The sequence below is a fragment of the Podarcis filfolensis genome, assembly GCF_964270895.1.
Source record: "Podarcis filfolensis genome assembly, chromosome: 1".
Taxonomy (NCBI): domain Eukaryota; kingdom Metazoa; phylum Chordata; class Lepidosauria; order Squamata; family Lacertidae; genus Podarcis; species Podarcis filfolensis.
Window position 1 is genome coordinate 62,587,980 of NC_139604.1, and position 24,562 is coordinate 62,612,541.

A 24,562-nucleotide genomic window follows, 5' to 3' on the forward strand; every position below is an offset into this window, starting at 1 on the left:
AGAAACTTGCTATGAGTATGAGTGCACACATGCATGTATATTATTTAGTGAATGCAACATCAGATGATTATGATTTATTAAATATGTATACCACCCTTCATCTGTAGATCATAGGGTGGTTCACAACATAAAACTACAAAATGAAAAGGCAAAATACATAAGACAAAAGCAAACCAACCAACCAACCAACGACTCTCTCTCACAGACACATTTTAAAAGGCCCTAGAATGTTAATCAGCCAAATGCCTGGTTGAAGACCAGTGCATAAAGATAGATAATGAATGTGGGGAGAACATTCCACAAATGGGGAGCCACCACAGAAAAGGCCTGTTCTTGTGTTACCACCCTTGTGCAGAAGGCCCATGAAAAAGGGCCTCAAATCGTGATCATAGTCTCTGGGTTGGTTCATATGGGAAGAGGTGGTCCTTGAGGTATTGTGGTCCTGAGTCATTTAAGACTTTGAAGGGTAAAACCAGTACTTTTAATTGGACCTGGAAACTAATTGGCAGCTAGTGCAGTCTGGCCAGGATCAATGCCTTATACTCAAACTGTCTTGCCCCAAAAGCAACCTGGCTGTTGAATTCTGCACCAGCTGAATTTTCCAAGCTGTCTTCAGAGGCAGCCTTAAGTATAGCATGTTTCAGTAATATAACCAAGAGCATCAGAGCATAGAGAACAGTAGTTGGGCTATCCTTCTCCAGATAGGGACACAACTGGGGCACCATCCAAAGCTGATGGAAGGCACTCTGTGCCACTGAGGCCACCTGAGCCTCAAGCAACAGTAAAGGACCCAGCTACATACCCACTCCTTCAACTGATGGAAATGTAAACCCCTCAAGAGCAGGCAGTCTCCCATCCATTTGGTGTAGGGAACCATCCAATAACAGTGCCTCAGTCTTATCTGGATTGAGCTTCAGTTTGTTGGCTCTCATCTAGTCCATTGCCAAGGCAACACGATGGTCCAGCACATCTGTTGCCATGCCTGCAGATGTAAAGGAGAAGTAGAGTTGTGTGTCATCAGCATATTGCTGAAAAAATACTCTTAGGCTCCAGATAACCCCACTCAGCAGTTTCATGTAGATGTTAAACAGCACAGGGGATAAAACTGTACCGTGGGGAACCCCACATGGAAGGCTCCATGGGGCCAAAGCGCATTCCCCAAGCATCACCCTCTGGAAATGAACTTCCAAGTAGGACTGGAACCACCACAAAGCGGTGCTACCCACCCCCAACTCAGACAGCTGCTCCCCAAGAATATCATAGTCAATGGTATTGAAAGCTGCTGAGATGATGTCTTGCATATCTCAAACATATCTCTGAGTCGGTTAGAGTGGAAGACAACTGTCAGGGAACTGCCATCGGAGCCAAGAGTGGAGGTAAGGCTCCCCAACGATGCAGGAGAAGGGACCAGCAGGGAGAGAGAGAACAGTTCCTTAGGGGAAGGAAATCGGCGTGACACCAGGAAGAAAGGGGAGCAGGGAAGGACTTCGGAGAGATGGCTCCAAGACTCTTCCACAGAGACCAGCGGGGAGAGCCCAGGACCTCCGCTGGCCACGCCCACTCTGCGCAGAAGACTTCCGCGCAGGGAAGCTAGGCGGAGACTTGGCGTCAAGGAGCTTTTATGTTGGAAGAAGTTCAGGAAACGCCCACTGACGGATTCTGCCAGTGACTGACACAGCCACGGAGAAAGGGCTGTCCAGCCAGGGAAAGGTTTGGCCAGACAACGTTGCCTAGAGCAGCAGCCCCCTTACGCACGAGCAACCCCCAATTGCCTTTACAACAACAAAATTAATTTTAGGTGAGCTTTCTTTTCTGTTTGGAAACCCACCCACCCGACAATGGGTATTTCCTTCCACATGAGTATTTATTGTGGGATTGGTGCAACTTATGTATGCAACTTTTTATTCTATCTTACATGTCCACACATTTCCCTCAGAATACCAGCCTGTTTCTTCTCCCATCCAATCTGCAATCAGTTTCAAAAAAGACCTGTAACATAAAGCAGTGGAAACCCCAGAAAATATTAAACTCTAAAGACTAACTTTTCCCCTCCAGCAGGTCCTTTTCTATTGGTGCAAACAAACACATGAATGCAGATGCCCATTAACTCAAGTTTACAGAGTCTGTTAGCTCTGTCACAGTGCTGTATGGGTCTCTTATAATATAGGATCTCACTGGGGAGTGCCCAGAGTTCCTGTGTAAAGGTACATAGTTTAACAACTGAGGTGGAGCTGACCAGAGCCATTCCTATCACCTTTCTGGTTTCTCAGTTGACAAAGAAGAATTTCCGGTTTAGCTTCTGCGTTACACAGAAAAGGCAGCCAATTCCTGCAGTTGGGGATTAAATTCAGTGCATTGAGTTGAGGGTCAACAAGTTTTGCCACAATGTGCTCCATTCAAGCTCTGAGGTAGGAAGAGAAATGGCTAAACACCAGGAAGAAGGATTCTGTTAAGCTATGATGAAGAGAAACTAAAAAAAAGTAAGTAGTCTTGCTTCTGTTTCCAATTAATACTTGCATTTTTAAAAAAATCAAAGCTGCCTGCCTTACCTTGATAGCTGTAAAGTTATTACATACAGGGTTTGGGGGGGTATTTTTTTAAAAAAGGAATTATATATTACAAACTATTTTTGAAAAACAAAATACATCAAGAAATGTATTCTGAGGATTTAAGATATGGGTTACATACTAGCCCCCTTTCTGCATTTCAGAAGTGAAGCTCAAATTGGCATTGTTGTACGAATGCAACAATATTGCAAAGGAATTAAGTGGATGTGAAAATGATTTCCCATGAATTTGTTAATTATTTGGTGGCTTAGGCAGATGTGTGACTCCCCAGCCTTCTATATTGTCATCATCTGGTATGCTTAGGAGCTGCCTATGGTTGTTGTTGTTGTTTTTGAAAAACTGGTTTTCTGAAGCAGCTCGTTTCTAATTCCCCTGAGATCTCTGATCGGTTTCATACAACCATAACTGTAACTGTTTCAACTTGTAATAGTTTCCTGCCTTTTAAGACTTAAGGTGATTTTGTGGTGAAGCCAACTGAAGGAAATGTAACCCCAGGTTTTTTTTTTTTTAAGGGTCCATAGGTAGGAGGATCCAGAGAATTATAACCCAGTTAGCTGCTATGAATAAGCTGTAAAAATGGAAAGTCTTTTTAGAGTTAAAATTACCAAGCACAGAAGCACAATTCTTCCCGAAGAAACGTCATCATGGCTTCTGCAAAAGTAAACCCTCCTGTCACACCAAACTTCTAGCATTCTGAGAGTGTCAATGAACATTTGGAACAGGAATGGAAGATACTGGCATCTCAGAAAAGATTCCCGAGTAAACTTAGTTGCCATGGCATAAGAGTAGGGGGTCCTCTTATGGATGTGTAACTGGTTACAGGAAGTAGGAAGTAGAAATAAATTGTTAGTTTTCAGAATGGTGGTATGTAAGGAGTGGGGCTCCAAAGGATGAGTGGGGCCAGTGCTTTCTATGAACAAGAGTTCATAAATCTAGAGTTAGACTTGAACAGTGTGGTGGCCAGCTTTGCTGACAACATCAAGTTATTTCTATGGGATTTGGAGAATGAGGGCAGCTCACAGTCAAGCGAAATCTGCTTGAACCAAAATGAATGAGTGTGCATACTATCAAAAATGATGCATCTGACATACCACCTTCAACACTCTCTTAGAAATTAATGTCTTCTTCCAGCCTGTACATCTTCTCCAGGCCTAGGAGGAGAATTATATTAGAAAACAATTTTCTGCTTTGTTTAATAGTGGCATGTTTAATGGGGGCACATTCATTTCTGATCTTTCACAGCGCCTCGTAGAGTAGTGTGCAATCAATATTTCATTGGAAAGGACATTTTCATGCACTTGTTACCCACCGTCAGATGTAAACGCTCTTACATTTCGGTACTATCCAGAGATAGAATCACTGAAGCAAAAGCTTCTGTTTGAGCTTCAGCAGCTAAAGCTACAGCCTATTCAAGCAAGTGGGTTTGGGCTAGTCCTCTGAATGTTGCTGTTCCCCTCCTGCATTGGCAACCTGACCTGCAACTACCGTCATCCATGACCATTAACTATGCTGGCTTGGGCTGATGGAATTGGAGTCCAAAAGCACCTGGTGGGCTTCACAATCCCTGCCCTAGAATACCCTACTGTTATTGCTCTTCCATTATAGTGGCACTGTTTCTAGAGACCTCACAATGTCAGAGCAGGAGCAGCAGAGGCTGGCTTCCTCTCCATTCTTGTTCTCATCTCAACCACCCAAAGTCTATGGCAAGGTGCTCTTGGGACATGTTAAGGAATTTCCACCAAGCTGGTGCAGCAGGGCTGATGGCTGCTGCCTTGCCACTGGATGCAGTGGCGTAGCGTGGGGGGTGCAGGGGGGGCCGGCCGCACCGGGTGCAACATCTGGGGGTTAGGGTTAGGGGGCGCAAATCCACGGGTTAGGGGGCGCAAATCCACAGGTTAGGGGTGCAAATTACTTGCCTTGCCCCGGGTTCTGACAACCCACGCTACGCCACTGACTGGATGAAAGGCAGCAGCAAAGGGACAAAAATTGCCCTTAAGGCAGCACGGGGACACCAGAGTATAATATGGAGAGCAGAAGATTAGATAATAGATTCAAAAAGGGAGAACTGCCACAAAACATTTCAGTGAAGAGTGGTCCAGTTCGGGGTTCTAACCAGACAGTAGCAGTTGCGCAGGTGTGGCTGTGTTGCCCGACTCATTTTGCAATTCTGCAAGTCCCTGTCAGTTACTGGGAGGGCATGGGGCAAGGCAGGGCAAGGCAGGGAGCTCAGCTCAGCATGGTGCAGGTGCAGTGTGGGGAGCACTGGATTGATTCTGCTGCTGCACTGCACCATGCCAAGCTCCCTGCTGCATTGCCCCATCCCCTTCCTTCTCAGCAACTGGCAGTGATGTGCCTTACTGAGAAGTCAGTAAAGCGATGCAGCCTGCACAGCCCCGCCAGCTACTACTGCAATTTACTGGCAAAGCCCTTTCCAAGGATGTTCCTTTCTGCCCACTCCTGCAACAGTCAGTCAGCATTCTGTGGCTATTTTGAACATGTTCAGTACCTATTGGGTGTTTTGGGGTCTGCCCATCCCCTGCATTAGGGTTTTCCATTTTTATACTTCCTTAAGGTTTCTCTGAGCCTACTGATACGTCCCTCTGCTGCCATTTAGGTTGCTTAGGAATCTACCCTTCTCTGAGTTTGCTATTATTGTATAGGATATTATTAGTATTATATTGCTATTATTATATAGGCTGTATTATTTAGGAGTATAGCTTGCCTTATCTTGGGTAATCACAACACATATAAAAATGTGCATTTTTGTCCTGGTTGCTATGTTCTCTTGTTAAATACAACACTAAAAGTTGCTTATTTTGGTTCTTCACTGCGTGCAATATCCTTTGAGAGTTTCCCCTATTCCCCAGGGATGGAGAGGTACAAATATGTGTTGGGAGTTGTGCCCTTACAGATCATTATTTCCAACTACCTCCACCAGAGCAAAACACACAGTACAGTTTCAAAGATGTGCTTTGTTACGTATGTAAGAGTGGAAAACAAGTCACATTTTCTTATGGTGGAAGTGGTGAACACTGCCCCACAGGCCCAAGTATTTTTTTTCAAGTGGGGGGAACAGGACCCAGGGACCACCTACCACTTCTGTCTGTGGTGGAGTGGTAGTAAAGGTATCCGCTGTAGTGGTGAGAATAATGATCCAAACAGAGCTGCATCCAAGCATTTTACTGGGAAACTTGGGGGACAGAATTAGATCTATATGCATATGTATTATATTAGGTTGGCTTGGATGGTGAAATACTGCCGCTAAGAACTAGGAATCAAGACATTGACTATCCTGGAGTGTGCCTGAAATGCAGGAAGACTGGATTGGGTTTGGGGAAATAAAATTCAGCCCACAACCAAAGTGAGTGGAAAGATGGGCGAGAGACAGGGGAGCAGTGGTCTGAAGTCATGGGTGAAGAGAAGAAACCCTTTACATTCTTATCCTGTGTGCACCTCAGGAAGGCATTAGGGAGTGGAGTCAGGTCTCTGCCGCTGCTGGTTCCAGAGGCAGCCCCACAGCCTGTGGAAGTGATTTAAAAGCCTGTCAGTTACGGTGTGGATTTGCCTCCACTAGTATGAAAGGAGTTGGTTTAAGCCACCCACTGATACCTTTTTCCTTCTCTTAACCCATCCTGGCTGATTTTTAGCACTTGGTTCCTACTTCTTTTAGTGGATGATGCTTTGGAAACAAACCCAGCTGCTGGAATGCATTGTAGTTTGTGTATCAGATGAGCTAAGTTTGTGTATCCAGACTCTGGCAAAAGAAACCCCTCTGCTGATATTAGGTCAAACCTGGGTCAGCACAGCTCTTCTCTGAACCCCCCATCCTGGCCCAAAGTGGAAGCCAAGGCAGTCTGTGGCTGCCTGGCTTAAAGGAATCACATGTAATGCGTAGTCTCTTGTGATTTGGCTTCTTGCCCTTCTGTTTTTTAACCTTCTGGATGCCCAATACATTTCAAGGGGAGGAAGCACCATCTTGTTCTATGCCTCAGGCAACAAAATGTCTTGGGCTGGCCCTGTCAAGGATAGTTCCTGTGTACTTAGTAATGTTATGCTAGCGAGAAGCCTGGAAGCATCAGCTTTTCACAATCATGAGTGAAGCTGAACGATCATGTCTGTTTTATGCAGTTATGAATACGTAGGAGCATTCTGGAGGCCCTATTGCAGGGGCAGCTAACCTGTGGCCCTCCAGGTTGGACTCCAGCTCCCATCAGCCCTAGCCAGCACAGCCAATGGATAATGGAAGTTGTAGTCCAGCAATGTTTGGAGAGCTACAGGGTCTCCAACCCTAGCACAGAGCATCTCTCAAGAAAAAGGTGTCAACCTTAGACACAGGGCAGGCCCCAATGGATGGTGTTGTGCAATGCTCATGATCTGCGTTTACAATTTTTTAAAATCTTCACCTGCTGAAAAGAAAGTTGAAGAGGCAATCTCCAGTAAGGAATGTTGCTTTAAAAACCATTCTTGCATTGATTGGAAAGCATGGCTTGCTATTTCCAGCTGCGTTTCTTGCTTGCTTACAGAAATGTTAACTCTCAGTATGAGTGGATGTGGGACAGGAGCCAAGATAAATAAGCAAATACATTGACGCATCTGCCGCCCTGATTTGACGTGCCTCTTGTAAGTGTGTTCCTAGGGCGGAGTTTGAGTTTCACACCTTGTTCTGATTACAGAATAGGCAACAGGCAATATGCAGGCAGGTAGAAAGGAAGGAAAAAGTCCGTGTATCTTACTTGTTCCTTGTGTATTATTAGCTAGGACCTGGCTAAGTAACGTAAAAAGAATGAAAAAATCCTTATTTAAAAAGCCCCCTTCTCAAATTTGGAAATATTCCCACTTCCAAGTTATATCAATTCAAAGAAATACATACATTCTGTTGGGGTGTGTCATTTTGGGGTGGATCAGGAAAGGGGACAAACGAGTCTTCCACAAAAGTTAATCTGCTTATTCCTTCCTTATTGGAACCTTAGGATGGCCCCCTCCACTCTGCACATGCTCTGAGGAGGAGAGTTTTATTACTACTTCACACTTTAGAAAGCTAGATGTAGCTACAAAAGGATTGTTTGTGGTACTTGTTTATTTTCCTTTTCTTAAGGAGGTGGTATTAAAAATGCCTTCTGATTTCTGGTTCAAATTAGGCCCTTATTATGAACTTTAACCTGCATAGGTGAGGTTGGAAGATCATAAACTTTTTTTAGCAAATAATGATTCCATTTGTTTTTCCAGCTTGCCTTCCTGAGCCAGAACAATGTCTAACACCAGCACTACACCCAGCAGCCCCAGTAACCTCACGGCAACCACTGCTGTGACCACTGCTCAGCCAAGCATCATTGAAGACTTTCTTAACAAAATTCCATGTGAGTGCATGAAAGGGTGGGTGGGGTGGACTCAAATGCGCTGTTTAAAGGATTACTGGAAGACCTTGTCATGAGCCTCATTTTGATTTTATAAGTTAAAGCCGTTGTTTCCTCCTGTTTTAGCTTCCAAAATATGCGTATGTGTTTTAACTGAAATTCACTTGACTTTTTCTAGAACATGTTGTACAGTTCATTAAGGAAATTCAGTGCAGCCCATGAGGACAGTAATTTCGTTGGCTAATTCAAACCAACTCAACATATGCAAACCCACCCCATTCCTACACTGACCTGCTATATTTGCTCTTGAGGCACTTAACAATGGAGTACCATTTTGTGTAGGTCTGCACTGTTTGGAGAATACAAGAAGAGCAAAATCTTCTCCACAAGCTTAATTGAAATGAACAGGAGTTACTCAATGTGTTCTTGAGCAACTTCTGCTCACTTCAATGGCTGTTGCACAGCTGATCATCGTGGAACATTTTGCCTCAGGAGTTATTGACAGCTTGAACCCTTCAGATGGTCAGATTCCTGCCTCATCTTCACTCTTTTCACTTCTCTTCCCTCATGCCTTCTCCCCATTTCCCTGAAAATATGTGAGGCACCAAATAAGAATAACAAAGAGAACTGTGATGCTATCATCTAAAAAGAAAAAAGAAAAGGAAGATGTTTGGCAAGAAGAGACACACTTACCTTTTGCCCTGCTCTTTCCAGGCACAGGTGCACACTTTAAAGCTCTTTTTTTGTCCCTGCAAAAACCCACTCTCTAAAGCTGAAGTGCAACAAATGGCAATTTGGATTTTCTGTGGATTGCCATTTGCTCCAGTTCAGCTTTAGAGAGTGGGTTTTCACAGGAAAAGTTACAGAGCGGGGGGAAATCCCCAATGCTTGGACACAGAGCTTTAAAGTGTGGACCTTGCCTGGAAAGAGCAGAGGAAAGATAAGTGTAAATAAGCCCACAGTCAAGTTGAGCATACAAATCACTGATAGTCATTTATAAGCTATGGCCACCACTGTGTTCCCATTGGTTGGTTTCTTTCCATTTCCTTTTCAGTCTATTATAAATTGACTTTGACAACATAAAGTGAGAGAAGAAATTATTTGGCTGTTTTCGTGAGGGAGACTGCATTACACATTTTGCACAAATGAATTTCCTCTACTTCTCCCAGAACAGTTTCCTCTTAAGGGGAACTAGCATGGGGAGTAACTATGCCATCTGGTGGTAATCATTACAAGAATTAAAAACAAAAGGGATTAGCTCAGGAACTGTCCCCCCCCCCTTGAAGAAGAGCAGAAATTAAAAGGATATACAAAAGCACCATAAAAATTAGTTTCTATTTTCCTGGTGGCTGTATGGATTGGCTGTAAAGGCTTGGATTTCAACATTCCTGTCTGATCAATTTATAATTTGCCATTTTATATCGATTATTCTGATAAATTGTGTTAATTGAGTTGTTTGCAGCTTGCTGCTTTCTGCAGGACCTAAAAGCAGAAGGATATAAGCCAGTAAGTGAAATGAAACAAATGAAATAATTTGCCTGCTGTTAGGAGGTGATACTAGAATTCCCAAAGATATTGACTGCATTTGGATGAGCATATCTTGGCTTAATAAACCAAGGTATGAAAAAGCCTGTTGTTTGTGCACAATTAAACCAGGAAGTCTCTTAATCATACTTTCCCATTTTGTCCTGATTTGGAAACCATGGTTATCAGTTTTGGAACAAGCTAACATATTAAGTCAACTTCAAACCATGATTCAACATCCTGGTTTGTTCTGAATGAGGAAGCTATGGTTTCCAGCTCCAGATGAAACAGTAAAGGCAAAGGTAAAGGTACCCCTGACCATTAGGTCCAGTTGCGGATGACTCTGGGGTTGCGGCGCTCATCTTGCTTTACTGGCCGAGAGAGCCGGCGTTTGTCCACAGACAGCTTCCAGGTCGGGAATTTGAACTACTGACCTTCCGATCGGCAAGCCCTAGGCTCTGTGGCTTAGACCACAGCGCCACCTGCACCCCAGATGAAACAGTAAACTATGGTTAATTTAAGACTTCCTGGCTTGTTTGCTCATGATGTGAAGGAAGGGGCAAAGAGGCTGCTTGCTAATCCAGTGGCGTAGCGTGGGGGGTGCAGGGGGGCCCGGCCGCACCGGGTGCAACATCTGGGGCGCGCTCGCACTCGCAGCTCTCTGCCCCCTGCTAAAATCCACGGGTTAGGGGGCGCAAATTACTTGCCTTGCCCCGGGTGCTGACAACCCACGCTACACCACTGTGCTAATCTAAGATGTGAATGCAAACATTGCTTTTGGGCAAGGATGCTTTATTAATGTGCACTACACAGAAAGTAAGAATGAGCACCTTTCTTTCTTTCTCTTTCTTTCTTTCTTTCTTTCTTTCTTTCTTTCTTTCTCCTAATGCTGGAACAGTACCCAGATGGGCTCTCATAGCTATTGCTGTCGCAGTGGGCCTGGTCCTCATCCTCTTACTCATCTGCATCATCAAGTGCTGTTGTTGTAGGAAGAAACGCAAGAAGAAAGAGAAAGTCGCCTTTCCCAGCACCAATGGCTCACCCACCCAAGCCACTCTGGTAGGTCTTATTGCTGCCCCATTGTGCTCTGGTGGGGTATGCTATGCACAAAGCAGAGGCAAATTGGTGTGGGGCAAATTAAGAAAACTTGAGAGATCTTCTCAGAGCTTGATATTTGGGAAAGCCAACTTGAAAGAGCACTCTACTTTGGTTTATTTGCGTTTGCTATTGCTATTGGCACTCTAGTTTTCATTACTTGGTTCCAAAATGGCTGTTCCTTAATGCTCACTCACAGCAACTATATTTTTGATTGCTGTTAATGTACCAGCTATGGATTTTAAACTGATATTTTGCCTCCAAGTGAATATAGAGAAGTACAATACGCTTAGCAAACTGCCTCTTCTGTCTTAAAATTGTCCATAAAGAGAGGGTGCTGCTGTCTTGACAATAGATCCAACCTGATATCGATGACCTGGAGGGTGGACTGCAGAATGAGAAGCGAGGACAGCTGCAATATTCCCTGGAGTATGACTTCCGTAGCCAGGAGGTATGATTTTCAAATCCCAGGGTGAAATATTTGTGACCCTCTTTTATTATAAAGCTATATTATCACAACCTCTTCCTTTCCCCCCTCCTTCCAGCATTCAAAATCTTTCATTTTCACATAACCAGATTTATATCCACCCGCCACCCCACTCCACAACAGAGCAATCCCAAAATGGTGGTGGGGAGATTTCATGCCAGAGAAAACACCCTAATGGCACTGCTACTCAGCTGCCTTTCCTGGGAGCTTACAATTGTTCCCTTAATGATCATTCCCAGCCATTGTCAGTATAGCTGGCTTTTCCTTCATTCTCACCCAGCCCATATGTCCGAAGCCGGAGGCAGGAGGTCAGCAATAAAACAATAAGCACTCGATGTCAGTGAAGTTAACTCTTTATTCAAAGAAACAAAACAACTCAATACTAGTGGTCACAGCAACCCTTCCCAGTAGGTCTTTCCCCAATGAAGCACTTGTAAGGATTGAAGGTGCCCACTGTCTCTAAGTCTCTTCCTCCCCTGGTTCCTTCCGCAGCAGCCTAAGGCTCCATCATCCTGTCTCTCTTTGTTTTTTTTGTTTTTTTCTGATTTTGGCTGAGTTTATTTTTTTTTTTTTATATAATATTTATTGGAATTTTACAAAAACACCAGTTTACAAAATACAAAAAAGAACATATGAAAAGAACAAAAGAAAAAAAAAGAAAAAAGGACATAAAAAAGAAGAAATACAAATAAAAATACAATATACAAAAAACGAATAGGTAAAAGAGAATTAAAAACAAATCCATTTTTTATAACTTTATGCTCATTAACTTGTTTCCTTGACCTCCTCACACCTCCCCTTTTTGTATTCCCATTTAGGTAATCAAATCAGCAAATCCTTACCCTCTTTTCATTTATCTTAACTCTATAACTTAACATATTATAACTCTATATTTTCATCCATTATCAATTCATTTTTGCATATTCTTATTAACTTTGTTGCTAATACCCCCTATTCAATCCAATCATCATTTTAACATTCATTAATTTTACAATATTTCTGTAGATAGTCTTTAAATTTCTTCCAATCTTCTTCCACCAACTCTTCTCCCTGGTCTCGGATTCTGCCAGTCATTTCCGCCAGTTCCATATAGTCCATCACCTTCATGTGCCACTCTTCCAGGGTGGGTAAATCTTGTGTTTTCCAATACTTTGCAATCAGTATTCTTGCTGCTGTTGTTGCGTACATAAAGAAAGTTCTGTCCTTCTTTGGCACCAATTGGCCAACTATACCCAGGAGAAAGGCCTCTGGTTTCTTCAGGAAGGTATATTTAAATACCTTTTTCATTTCATTATAGATAATCTCCCAGAAAGCCTTAATCTTTGGGCACGTCCACGAAAGGTGAAAAAATGTACCTTCATTTTCTTTACATTGCCAACATTTGTTATCGGGCAAATGATATATTTTTGCAAGCTTGACTGGTGTCATGTACCACCTATATATCATTTTCATAATATTCTCTCTTAAGGCATTACATGCCGTAAATTTCATACCGGTGGTCCACAACTGTTCCCAGTCAGCAAACATAATGTTATGACCCATATCTTGTGCCCATTTAATCATTGCAGATTTAACCGTTTCATCCTGCGTATTCCATTTTAACAGCAAGTTATACATTCTTGAAAGTATCTTAGTTTTGGGATCTAACAGTTCTGTTTCCAATTTTGATTTTTCCACCTGGAAGCCAATTTTTTTGTCCAAATTATAGGCCTCTCTTATTTGATAATAATGAAGCCAGTCTCGCACTTTATCTTTTAATTTCTCAAAATTCTGCAATTTCAATTTCTCTCCTTCTTGTTCCAATATTTCCCAATATTTCGGCCATTTGGCCTCCATATTGAGCTTTTTCTGAGCCTTTGCTTCCATTGGTGACAACCACCTTGGGGTTTTATTTTCCAATAAGTCTTTGTATCTTATCCAGACATTGAACAATACTTTCCTGACAATATGGTTTTTAAATGCTTTATGTGCTTTAACCTTGTCGTACCACAAATATGCATGCCACCCAAAAACATTATTAAAACCTTCCAAATCCAAAATGTCTGTGTTCTCAAGAAGCAGCCAGTCTTTCAACCAGCAGAATGCTGCTGATTCATAGTAAAGTTTAAGGTCTGGCAGGGCAAATCCGCCTCTTTCCTTTGCATCAGTTAATATTTTAAATTTTATTCTAGGCTTCTTGCCCTGCCAGACAAATCTAGAAATGTCTCTCTGCCACTTCTTGAAACAGTCCATCTTGTCCAAAATTTGCAATGATTGAAACAGAAATAACATTTTTGGCAATACATTCATCTTTATAGCTGCAATTCGACCCAGCAAGGAAAGCTTCAAATTTGACCATATTTCTTGTCTCTCTTTGTTCCACCCTCTTCATACCTCTTCAGGTTCTGGGAATCCAGAAGGGAGGGGAGCTGGTCACAGCAGGAGAGCGAGACTCCATGTCTTCTTTAGCAGTCTGCCTCATCCCTGCCTCTTGGCCGCTTCTACTTCTGCCTCTGATTCTGGGCTGCCATCTGCCACAGCCTCTTCCTGCTCACTAAACCCTGTTGTCTTTTCAGCTTCTGACACCTCTTCACCCTCCCAGTCTGCTCCCTCTTCTCTCTCTGACCATGCATCGCCATCCCACCACCAATCTCCAGACTCTGAGCCTTCTTCCCCATGGAGTTCCCTTGGGGGTTCACCAGCTGGTGCCTCCCCCCACTGCTCTGCATTGAGCCAGTCCATGACACCATAGCTTACATCAGTTATGCCATCCTAATAGAAATTTTTTCATCTGATTCCTTCTTATCCTCTGCTACTCCGAACAGTTATTTCCAACTTTCCTGCTGTTCCATACCATATGTAGCTTTGGTTTCCCCACTCCAGCTGTAGCCTATTTCTGCAGTGTCTAAGGGTATGTAAGCCATTCTATGATGTTAAATGCTTTGGTGTTGATTCTTTTTAAGATGAAGGTTGGAGTGAAGCAGGCGGCAGATCTTAAGGCTATGGACAGCGGAGGCACTTCTGATCCCTATGTGATTGCCTACTTGACATCTGATATGAGGAAGAAGTATGAGACAAAGGTTTACCGTAAGACACTGAACCCTGTTTTCAATGAGAGCTTCATTTTTAAGGTAGGAGGTAGTCACCTCTATCAGTTCATTGCTCCACTTATATCCATTTTAGCATTGCAGTGTGTAGATTTGTTTATATTATGCAGAAAATCAATTAAAAGACCTTGGGTAAAAAGAAAAGAAAAAATCAACATTCCTTGTTATATTCATATTGTCTTTTGTATTTCTGATATATATTTTTATGATCTGTGATATTGTGTGTGTTGACGCTGGTCTGTGACCGTATTAATAAATTCATTCATTCATTCATTCAACATTCCCAATCTGGTGTAGTTTAATTGACTTGAGTGAGATTACACCCCCTTAAATGGCCAGCAAATTGTCTCGTTGAGACTAATATCCCGAGCTCACGTGATAGCAAGCATAGTGTCTTCCACCTGGCACTAGGCAGGGCAGGGTGGCATTGCTTACTTGGCTTCCCAACACTGGGGTCATGGCCAGTTCCTGAGAGGGTCAGGGGTGAAGTGGGAGGCAGGCTGGTGCCACGTTAGCACAGTGGCAAGAGCTGAGTACCAGTTGGTGTGGACAAATGGCATTGATAGTTATTTCCATCATACTCTGCTTATAAGCTTCCTTGGATTATCTTTCTGTCCATTGTTGGAGACAGTGCTATACACTGTGGACTTTCAGCCCAGTCTCTTATGCTGAAGTATGACATTCCTGTATCAAACACAATAATTCTTGCATTAAACCCATAAACTAGCTGTGGGGAACCTTTGGTCCTCAAAATGTTGCTGAACTACAACTCCCCTCAACCTCAGCAAGCATGGCCAGAGGCTAGGGATTCAGCAGCATCTGTATGGCCACACCCACCGTACAACTTTAGGCAGGCCTGCAATTTGGGCCTACTGGAAAAAGCTGGAAATCAGTTTGCTTTCTCCCTCTTTCCTCCTTGCCAGATACCCCAGGCAGATATAGCGGAATCCACACTGGTGATGCAGGTGTACGATTTCAACCGCTTCTCCAAGCACGACATCATTGGTGAGATGCGGATCCCTCTTGGTGATGTTGATTTGCAGCACGTCATTGAGCAATGGCAGGAGCTCACTGAAGCCAGCAAGATGGAGGTTGGTATTATCAAGCGGTGTGGCAAATCCTCTGGGCATTGCAAGTGTCTCCCAGAGTGGGTTACAAATAATAATAAAACAAAATGTGAATACAAAAAAGTAAAATAAGCTAAGCATCACTGTGGTAAAAGCAGCACAAAATGGTGAGCAGTGTTCAAGTTGCATCTAAAAAAGTTCTGCAAAATAATTTTAAGGAGTCTTTGCCAGGCACTGAAATGACAATAAAGCAAACAGCAGGTGAGTCTTGTTGGGATGAGTGTTCCACAGCTAGGCTGCCACCACTGAGAAGGCCCTTTCAGGTCCTCAGATGATAGGCCGCCACAGGAGGCCCTCTACTGAAGATCTGTATGTATGATTAGGTTCATGATGAGATAGCACCCTTATCCTATGGCATGAAGTGCTTTAAAGGTCAAAAGCAGCATTTTGAATTGGGAAACAGGCTGGGAGCCTATGTAGTTGGCTTAGCATAGCATAGGTGCAATCCCACTTATTCTGCACTAATTGCTGTCTTCAAAGGCGGTTGCACATACACTAGTCTAACTTGGTGATTACCTGGGCATGGATAACTGAGCAAATATGCTCAGACTGTGATTCTGAACATGGTATGGACAACACAACAGTGCTTTTTGATGTTGAGACTTAGTCCTATGCTGTGCAGCAACACCTGCCTTTGCCAAGGATGCCAACTTAGCTAGTTTAGCACAGGTTTTCACTTCTTCTGTGCCAGCTGAAGCAACAACGTAGGGCCAGGCTGCACAATGTTCAGAGGGGAGTTATTGCTCATTCCCCCATGCCCTTGCAAAACCTGCTGGGGCAAGCCTACAGATCAATGTACAGGATAAAGAAACTTCTTCCATCAAAATATCACATCACAAAAAGGGTATGTTGTTAGCTTGAAATTCTGTGAAAAGGAAATGCCAAATGGATCCATTTAGTCACAATATCAACTGATTTGACCAATGACGTCCAATCAAAAAATGCTCTAATTATACACGCTTCATTATATAAGTTGATTACATAAGGAGTTTGCCATACTGGAAGTTATATAATTTCTGCCACTTGCAGGGTGGCGTATGTTGCAAATTGTGCTAATTTTTTTGTAGGTTGGAATGCAAATCCTTTGCAGTCTGAGAACACTGTGCCAAAACATCAATTCTAATTTTGGTTCTGATAAAACCAAAGTCTTTTTTTTTCATTCTGTTTTGTAGAGGTTTTGAAAAGCAAAGTATGACATAGCGTGTTTGCTGCATATTCAACTTTTGTGAGGCAGCAAAACAGGATGCAAGGCAAAGCCAGGGGTGAAGGAGAGGCTATGGTCAGAAACAAAGCAGCATAGGCTTTAACTGAAACAAAATAAAAAAATTCCTTCCAGGAGTACCTTAGAGACCAACTAAGTTTGTCTAAGGTGCTACTAGAAGGAATTTTTTTATTATGTTTTGACTACGGCAGACCAACATGGCTACCTACCTGTAAATAGGCTATAACTGTTAAACACTTTCTAAAATACCTTGTCTGAGAATACTATCAAAAAGGGGTGTGGTCAGCCTGCAATTTCCAAAAAGATAAGTTCCAAGACTGAAATTGTATGGAAACCCCTATACAATGAAGCCTTGTCCATCAGTTTTAAATATATGAGGACAAACAGAAGTTGCTCAGTGACTGTACATACTTGTATGTATTTTTCTGTATTATATAATATTTCAAATCTGTTTCTTTAAATACAAGGCTTTGCCAAGCATGGAAGGGGATGTAATGAATGGATGTTGTTAAAAGGAATGTCTGCATGGCTGCAGGATTGCCAACAGCAGCAAGAGATTTCTTTTACTTATGCCGCTGGGATAAAGCCAAGCTCTAACTTTATATCCGGCTACTTATTGTTTGGGAACAGGCACACACTATATAGTTATTATTTAAATCAAAATATTTTTTACAAAACTTGTTTCTGCTTTCATTCTCTTAAAGAACTAACTAATTAAGAAGTGCCCAGATTGACAGCTGGATCACTTCTAGCTCAGACAAGTAGCTAGAGAGCCATTTTCAGTTGTAACAGCACTGCTAATATTGGTCATATCTAGTATATCTGGATGATAAAGTCTGGAAGGAAGGCCTGTTCATTAATTCTAAGTACAGTGGTACCTCAGGTTAAGTACTTAATTCGTTCTGGAGGTCCGTTCTTAACCTGAAACTGTTCTTAACCTGAAGCACCACTTTAGCTAATGGGGCCTCCTGCTGCTGCCGCGTTGCCGGAGCACGATTTCTGTTCTCATCCTGAAGCAAAGTTCTTAACCTGAAGCACTATTTCTGGGTTAGCGGAGTCTGTAACCTGAAGCGTATGTAATCTGAAGCGTATGTAACCTGAGGTACCACTGTATGTACAGACAAGCTGAAGTTGTCCAGAATGCACACAGCCTCCTTGACACAAACCTGTGCCTGCCACAGGCTGAGCTGGCCATACAAAGTCAATCTGAGGTCCCTTTGAGTCACAGGAGCAAAGTGCCTCCCAGGGACTGACACTTTCTAGAGGGAACTGTCTCATCCATAGTTCGCTGCCTAGAGGCTATATAGAGGAACAAGGAAGGGCTGGATCAGGGATGGTGCACTGGGGCCCTCCAGAAGTTGTTTGGCTCCTGCTTCTGTCAGTCACAGCCAGCACATGGCCAATGGTAGGAGATGATGCAACATCTGGAGCGCCACAGGTTCTCCATCCTTGGGCTAAATAAGGGCATGCCAACAACAAGGGAGGGAATGTGTCAGCAAGTAGCCCACTGAATGCAGAGGCAGATGTAAACAGAATGTGTGAATCAACCTGGAGTAGCTACTTCCCTCTGGGTCCATATGCCTCACCTCTCCCATGATCGTGTATCCTGCATTCATACTATTTCGGACTACGAAATGTAGTTTAATTGTATTTAACACATAACTAATCTATAGTAAGTGAACATGAATAGGTGTATCCCAAACAGTGGAACATTAGGCACTCTGAAGGGTTGTAAGAAGCAATGCCCACAGGCGTTTCATTAACATTTACCATTTTGTCCAAAGAGCAGGAGTCATGTCATCTATTGCTCATGACATTCCTTCAGACAACTGAGTTTCAATGATTAATTGTTTGGTGATAGCAAATGCCAATGTGCCTCAGGATAAAACTGGCTTTCTCAATCAATCCAACAATTTATTGTGTATAGCCAAAGGCATTTACAATGAACAGCAGAGGGCAAAAGCAAGGCTGAAATCACACTGGCTTTCTGAAGCACGTCTTTATTATCCCGAACTGTTGAGGAAAGGCTAAGGAAGCTTTAATTGAAAAAAATGATCATGCGCTACTTGAGAATTCCCCATGGTTCCTGGCTGGTAGCTACTGTAGGCAGAGAAATGAGTTTGATAGTATCTTGGCCCTAGCAAGGCAATTCTTGTTTTCTGATTACTGTTGTGGAACTTGTATATTCCCCTTGAGCAGAATGTTGGGACTGTTATTCAGCCCAAGGGCTACATTCCCTTCTGGACAACCTTCTGGGATCCACAGACCAATGGTGGCTGGGGCCAGAGGCAAAAGTGGGCAGTGCAATAAACATGAATGCTATCTTTGCGTAGTAGCCTCATTTCCACACACGCACACACACACAATTCTCCATCCTGTTGAGCAAGTAGGGCCATCAGAGTTGAAGGACACTTTCCAGCCAACCCGAAGCACTCAAAGAGCGGTGCTCTGAGGAGAGTCTTGAGGGCTAGATAAACCAGACTAGAGGGTCACATTTGACCCCAGACCTGGTCTAGAGAGCACTATGTAGTGAATATAGCAGATAGGATACAACAGCTTAGGTTGTGCAAAGACCTAACATAATTAGAAAGCTGAGGCCAATGTACTCTTTTCACAAACCATTGTGTTTTTTGGGTGGGTGTATTCTGCAACATGACCTTGATGTAATAATAGTGCACTAGGAATGGGTTTATACTGGGCCATACACATGCCATTCCCGTTTATCAGTTGTTCCATTATACTTCCCCGATGTTATTACAGTACAGTTGTACCTTGGTTTTCAAACAGTTTAGTTCATGAACAACTTGGAACTTGAATGCCGCAAACCTGGAAGTAGGTGTTCTGGTTTGCAAACTTTGCCTCGGAAGCCAAATGTCCAGCGCAGCTTTTGAGGCTTCTGAGACTTCTGATTGGCTGCAGGACACTTCTACAGCCAATCGGAAGCCGCACCTTGGTTTCCAAATGTTTTGGAAGTCAGACGGACTTTCAGAACACATTCTGTTCAAAAACCAAGGTACAACTGTATTGCCATCTGGAGGGGCACTGTAACACTATATCACAACAACAATGGGACACCCCCATCCCCAAATGGATTTTTTCTGCTACTTGTATGTCAACAGAAAGCTATGCTACATGCTCAAAAATGAAGCAAAACTTTTGCAGGAGCAAAGAGCATTAAAAGCAGAATCACACATCGTCACCCTGATATCACATCTCATCCTCAATACACAACGAAAAGGATGTCTGAAGGGGTCCTTGTTTCCTCTAGAATCAAATTCTGAGAACACTGATTCTCTTGGTTTGTAGAAGAAGCTGCTTGCGCACAGTGGTGATTGATTGATTCCTTTGACATCGCAAATCCATATTCCCAAGAAAGTGTTTCAACTTAAAAATATATATTGCGGTTTGTTTAAATAAATAAAAATCAAAGCAATGAAAGAACATTCCATCAAATAAACTAGCAGGTGGTACAATATTGATAGGAAGGCAGGCTTCTTGCCTGGGGGTGGGGAATGACAAGACAGATGGTTGAATCAGCATTCAAATTGCTCTGAAGTACAGGGAAAAAATCATTTTCATCTTGTGGAAGAAAACTATATGGCAACCCCTTTTCCCCCACCCCTTAAAGGTATGCTTGTACATGCCCTTAGAACAAAAGCAGTATTATTCTCTAAATGCCCACATGGAATAGTGTTTCCAGCCAATACAGATGTCATGTGGGCGATCCCTCCCAACTTTTAAATAGCCATGGGCTGCTTCAGTTTTTATCAGAGTTACTGGTGCTGCCAAAGGGGAATCCATGACATTTTCTAGAACTAAATCACCCCCTTAGCCAAAACTGCTGTCAGCCCTGCCTGAGGTAGTGGATAGAGACAAGTACATGGTTGGTTCCTTCCTGTAATTTCCCCCCTAGTGTGGCTAATAACAGCTTCATAGGAGGGTCCATTTAGATTGGGGGGAAATGGTGTGGAATCAACTTGATTTGAGAGGAGAGCATCTCTGTGCATAGTTGGAGAGCCCTTCTTTCATCTCCGTCTCATCACAACTGCCCTATCTTCTTCTGAGGTCAGGGGAAGGACTTTTAAGGACAGTGATCATGACTTCCAGGCAGCTTTGAGACTTGGACATGCCACAATTGGGCCTTCAGTTTCTGCTCTTAGTTTGTCAGTGGGTTGTAAAATTTTATATTTAATCTTCCTCCTTCCTCCTGCCTTTTTCTTCTTGTAACAGCAAGAGCGCCTTGGGGAGATTTGCTTCTCACTCCGATATGTTCCCAGCACCAGCAAATTAACTGTGGTCATCGTGGAAGCCAAAAAGCTCAAGCGGATGGATGCACATGGCCTGTCAGGTAATGGGAGAGGATAGCTGGAGCTCACTGTTCAAAGTGAAGGGATGTGAAATAGATGTAGGGCCCCCTCAAATGAAGTCTGGAAGTCTGGGATCATCTTTGACCTACTACAACCTGGAGGACATCTTGCCCTGACTTCCCACTGCCCTTGAAAATAGGAAAGATGCCTTGATCATAAGAGCTGCACACCTATCTCTCATGCCATGACAGAGAATTTGCTTGTCTGCTGCTGCTGATATTCAGATCACGCTGCTGGAACAATACTTTAGGGCAAAGATTTACATCTTAAGATAAGGGAACTGTGTCAAATCCGAGTGAGTCTTATTTTTTAGAAGCTAGCAAGGAATTATCCCTGCCTCCTCCAAAAGATATCTGAAGAGCAGTTTAGTCTCAGGATGACCCTTTAAGGAAGGACAGGCTGCATCCAAGGCTCAACAAGACCATTCAACACGTTTCACGAGCAAGAGATTTGAACCTGGGTTCCCACTCCAAAGCCAACACCAAGTCCTAGAAACTGTACCACTAGCTGCTGGCAAAGCTAAGTAGTGATGAAGGAGCTAGGAGAGGGGTGGGGAACTTGTATCCCCCCAGATGTTGCTGGACTACAACTCCCATCATCTCTTGCAGCGTTGCTGGGGCTGATGGGCATTGGAGTCCAGCAACATCTGGAGAGCCACAGGTTCCCTGCTCCTGAGTTAGGATGTGTGATGAAAGTCCAAAAGCTTTGGATGTGGTGATAGGATACCCTTTGTAAGGTTGGGGTCTTGTGGAAAATGGTCCCATTTTGAATTACCGGTAACTTGGTTTATAAAGACCTCAGAAAGAGACCTTATTCAGTACAGCCCCCTTATATTGTAGGAATATATAGATTGCTTCTTCAGACTGTCAACAGTTTCTGACTTTCCCCTCTCCCTCCTCCATCCCAGATCCCTATGTCAAAGTGCAGCTTATTCTGAATAAAAAGAGATGGAAAAAGAAGAAGACAAGTGTAAAGAAAAACACATTACATCCCTACTTCAATGAGGCATTTGTTTTTGAAGTGCCCCTCAGCTTGATCCAGGTATGTTTCCTCTGTCCAGAAGGCACCATTTCATGGCAGACACATGTTTCTAGGGAATTAGCATTAACCTAGACATCTTTGCTTGTTGCCTGTGCAGAGGATCTGCTACGAGGACTTCTCTTGTTACACTGAAATATGCTTTGATGGCTACAGCTGTTCTTGCTCTTGCATATCTGTTACTGAGCCTCTCCTTCTCTACCAAAGGCTAATAATTGTTTTGCACATAAGAAAACTTACACAAAACTTACAAATAAAAGAATGTCAACACCATATTCATATCTAGCCACACAACACCTGCATTAATGGTGCGAAGCTGTAGCTCAGTGGTGGAGCATCTGCTTTGCGTGCAGGCTAGGACAGACCCGTCTGAAACTCTGAAGAGCTGCTGCCAACCAGCGTCCTGAACTAGGTGGAGCAAGGGCCTGACCAATGGCAAGACAGCTTTCTATGTAAAGGAGATGCCCTTTAGATTTCTGCAGCATCACAGGGGCTGCTTTTCCATGGATTCAACCCATGGCATTGGTGCAAAGTTTAAAGGCCTACCACCATGGGGACATGGCCCACGGTACAGGTCCTTATGATGCAGTTGTTTCCTATTTGAGGTTGGGGCTGGCAGTTGGGTGGTAACTGATGTGTCCAGCGTCCTGGAACAGTTGGGTGATAACTGGTACTGATGACGTGATGGTGGCCTTTAAACATTTCCCGCAGTGCAAATAGATAAATTCCATGCCACTACTATAACATCTAAAGCAGGGGTAGGGAACCTGTGGCCCTCCAGATGTTGCTGGACTACAACTCCCACTGTCCCTCTGGCCATACTGGCTGGAATTGATGGGCATTAGAGGGCTACAGGTTCCTGATCCCTGATCTAGAGAACATAACAGTACAGAGGCAACCTTATGGGAAGAGGAGGATATGTGGTACATCGTGTCTGCAATGTGATAAAGCTCTCCCCACTCAGTGTTAAAACTACTTTAATGTACCTGTAGGTACACATTGGGCGTATGCTTCCTGAAAAGAATACATATTCCTCAAAGCTTCCATACTGCCCCCTGCTTCTTTCTATCCTCTCATCTCATTGCTTTGTGTCTTCTTTCCAGAATGTAGACCTGGTGATTTCTGTCTGGGATCGTGACAAAGTGTCCAAAGATGACCAGATTGGGAAGCTGTTTCTCAGCTGCCGAGCAACAGGCAACCAGCTACGTCACTGGTCGGATATGCTGGCCAATCCTCGCAGGCCTGTAGCACAGTGGCACAGCTTGCAGCCCGTGGAAGACGTTGACAAAACCCTGGGACTGAAGACTCGCTTCAAGCTGCCACTACCGAACAGCTAAGAACAAAACAAACCTCTCCACTGGAGAAGATAACCCCAATGTGCTTGGCTAGTAGGAAAAGTTTGCAAAGGAGCAGCTGGTAGCAGAAATCACAGTGTAGCATCATGATCACTTAGTCAAAAGTGTTCTGAAGGAGAATATTGATCGCTCTTTGCTTGAACTCAGACTCTAAAGGATATTTATCTTGGATGAGTGGGAATCCAAATGTGTGTATGTGTCTACAACCCATCACCATGAAATGCAGTCACTGTTTCTTCATGACGAAGAGAAGCACACAAGATTCACAAGGCTGTACTAGCTTGGATTTAAAGTGATGCTACTAACAGGATGTGCGGAAGGCCATGTGCGGACATGTGTGGAGCAGGAATTTCCACCGGGCCTATAAACATATTTGCAATCAATGCTCATTGCCCATGTTAAAAATCTTAAAAATTCAGGGAACACACCCACACATGCATATATATATATATATATATATATATATATATATACACACATACACAGTGGTACCTCGGGTTACATACGCTTCAGGTTACATACGCTTCAGGTTACAAATGCCGCCAACCCAGAAATAGTACCTCGGGTTAAGAACTTTGCTTCAGGATGAGAACAGAAATCGTGCAGCAGCAGTAGGAGGAGGCCCCATTAGCTAAAGTGGTGCTTCAGGTTAAGAACAGTTTCAGGTTAAGAACAGACCTCCAGAAAGAATTAAGTTCTTAACCCGAGGTACCACTGTGTGTGTATATATATACATATATATATATATATATATATATATATATATAGCTACTAACAAACAGCTTGCTAAATAAAAAGAGACAGGTTAAATCGAAAGAATCAAATAAATTCTCCTTTCAACATTGCTGCTAGGTATTTTAGACAGGTTTTTCAGAGGACATAAGAGCCTGCTGGATCAGGCCAATGGCCCATCTAGTCCAGCATCCTGTTCTCACTGGCCAACCACATGCTTAAGGGAAACCCACAAGAAAGTCCCAAGCACAAGAGCACTCTTCCTTCCCTGCGGTTTCCAGCAACTGGTACCCAGAGGCATCATTGCCTCTGCCTGTGGAGGCAGAGCATAGCCATTATGGTTAGTAGCCACTGATAGCCCTCTCCTCCACGATTTGTCTAATCCTCTTTTAAAACCATCCAGGTTGGTGGTCTTCACTGCCTCCTGTGGGAGCGAGTTCACAGTTTAATGATGAGCTGCATGGAGTACTTTCTTTTCTGTAATAATCAGGTGTATGTGTGCCTGCTCCTTAGAGTATACCAAGAAAAAAGCACACCAAGAACTCTGGCCAATAAAAGTTTCAATAGTGGGAGTGGTCCCTACTCACAAATCAAAAGTAAATTGTAAC

General features: G+C 43.3%; 1 protein-coding gene across 1 annotated transcript; it reads left to right on the forward strand.

The window, feature by feature from the left end:
• Window positions 1-2,242: 2,242 nt before the first annotated feature.
• Window positions 2,243-23,713, forward strand: SYT8 (synaptotagmin 8). Its single transcript, XM_083587674.1, has 9 exons — window positions 2,243-2,480; window positions 7,794-7,924; window positions 10,344-10,504; window positions 10,896-10,991; window positions 13,970-14,137; window positions 15,037-15,204; window positions 20,693-20,810; window positions 21,737-21,870; window positions 22,971-23,713. Exons 2-9 carry the CDS (start codon window positions 7,816-7,818, stop codon window positions 23,202-23,204), a joined length of 1,188 nt encoding a protein of 395 aa, XP_083443800.1. The 5' UTR covers window positions 2,243-2,480; window positions 7,794-7,815; the 3' UTR covers window positions 23,205-23,713.
• The last annotated feature ends 849 nt before the right edge of the window (window positions 23,714-24,562 follow it).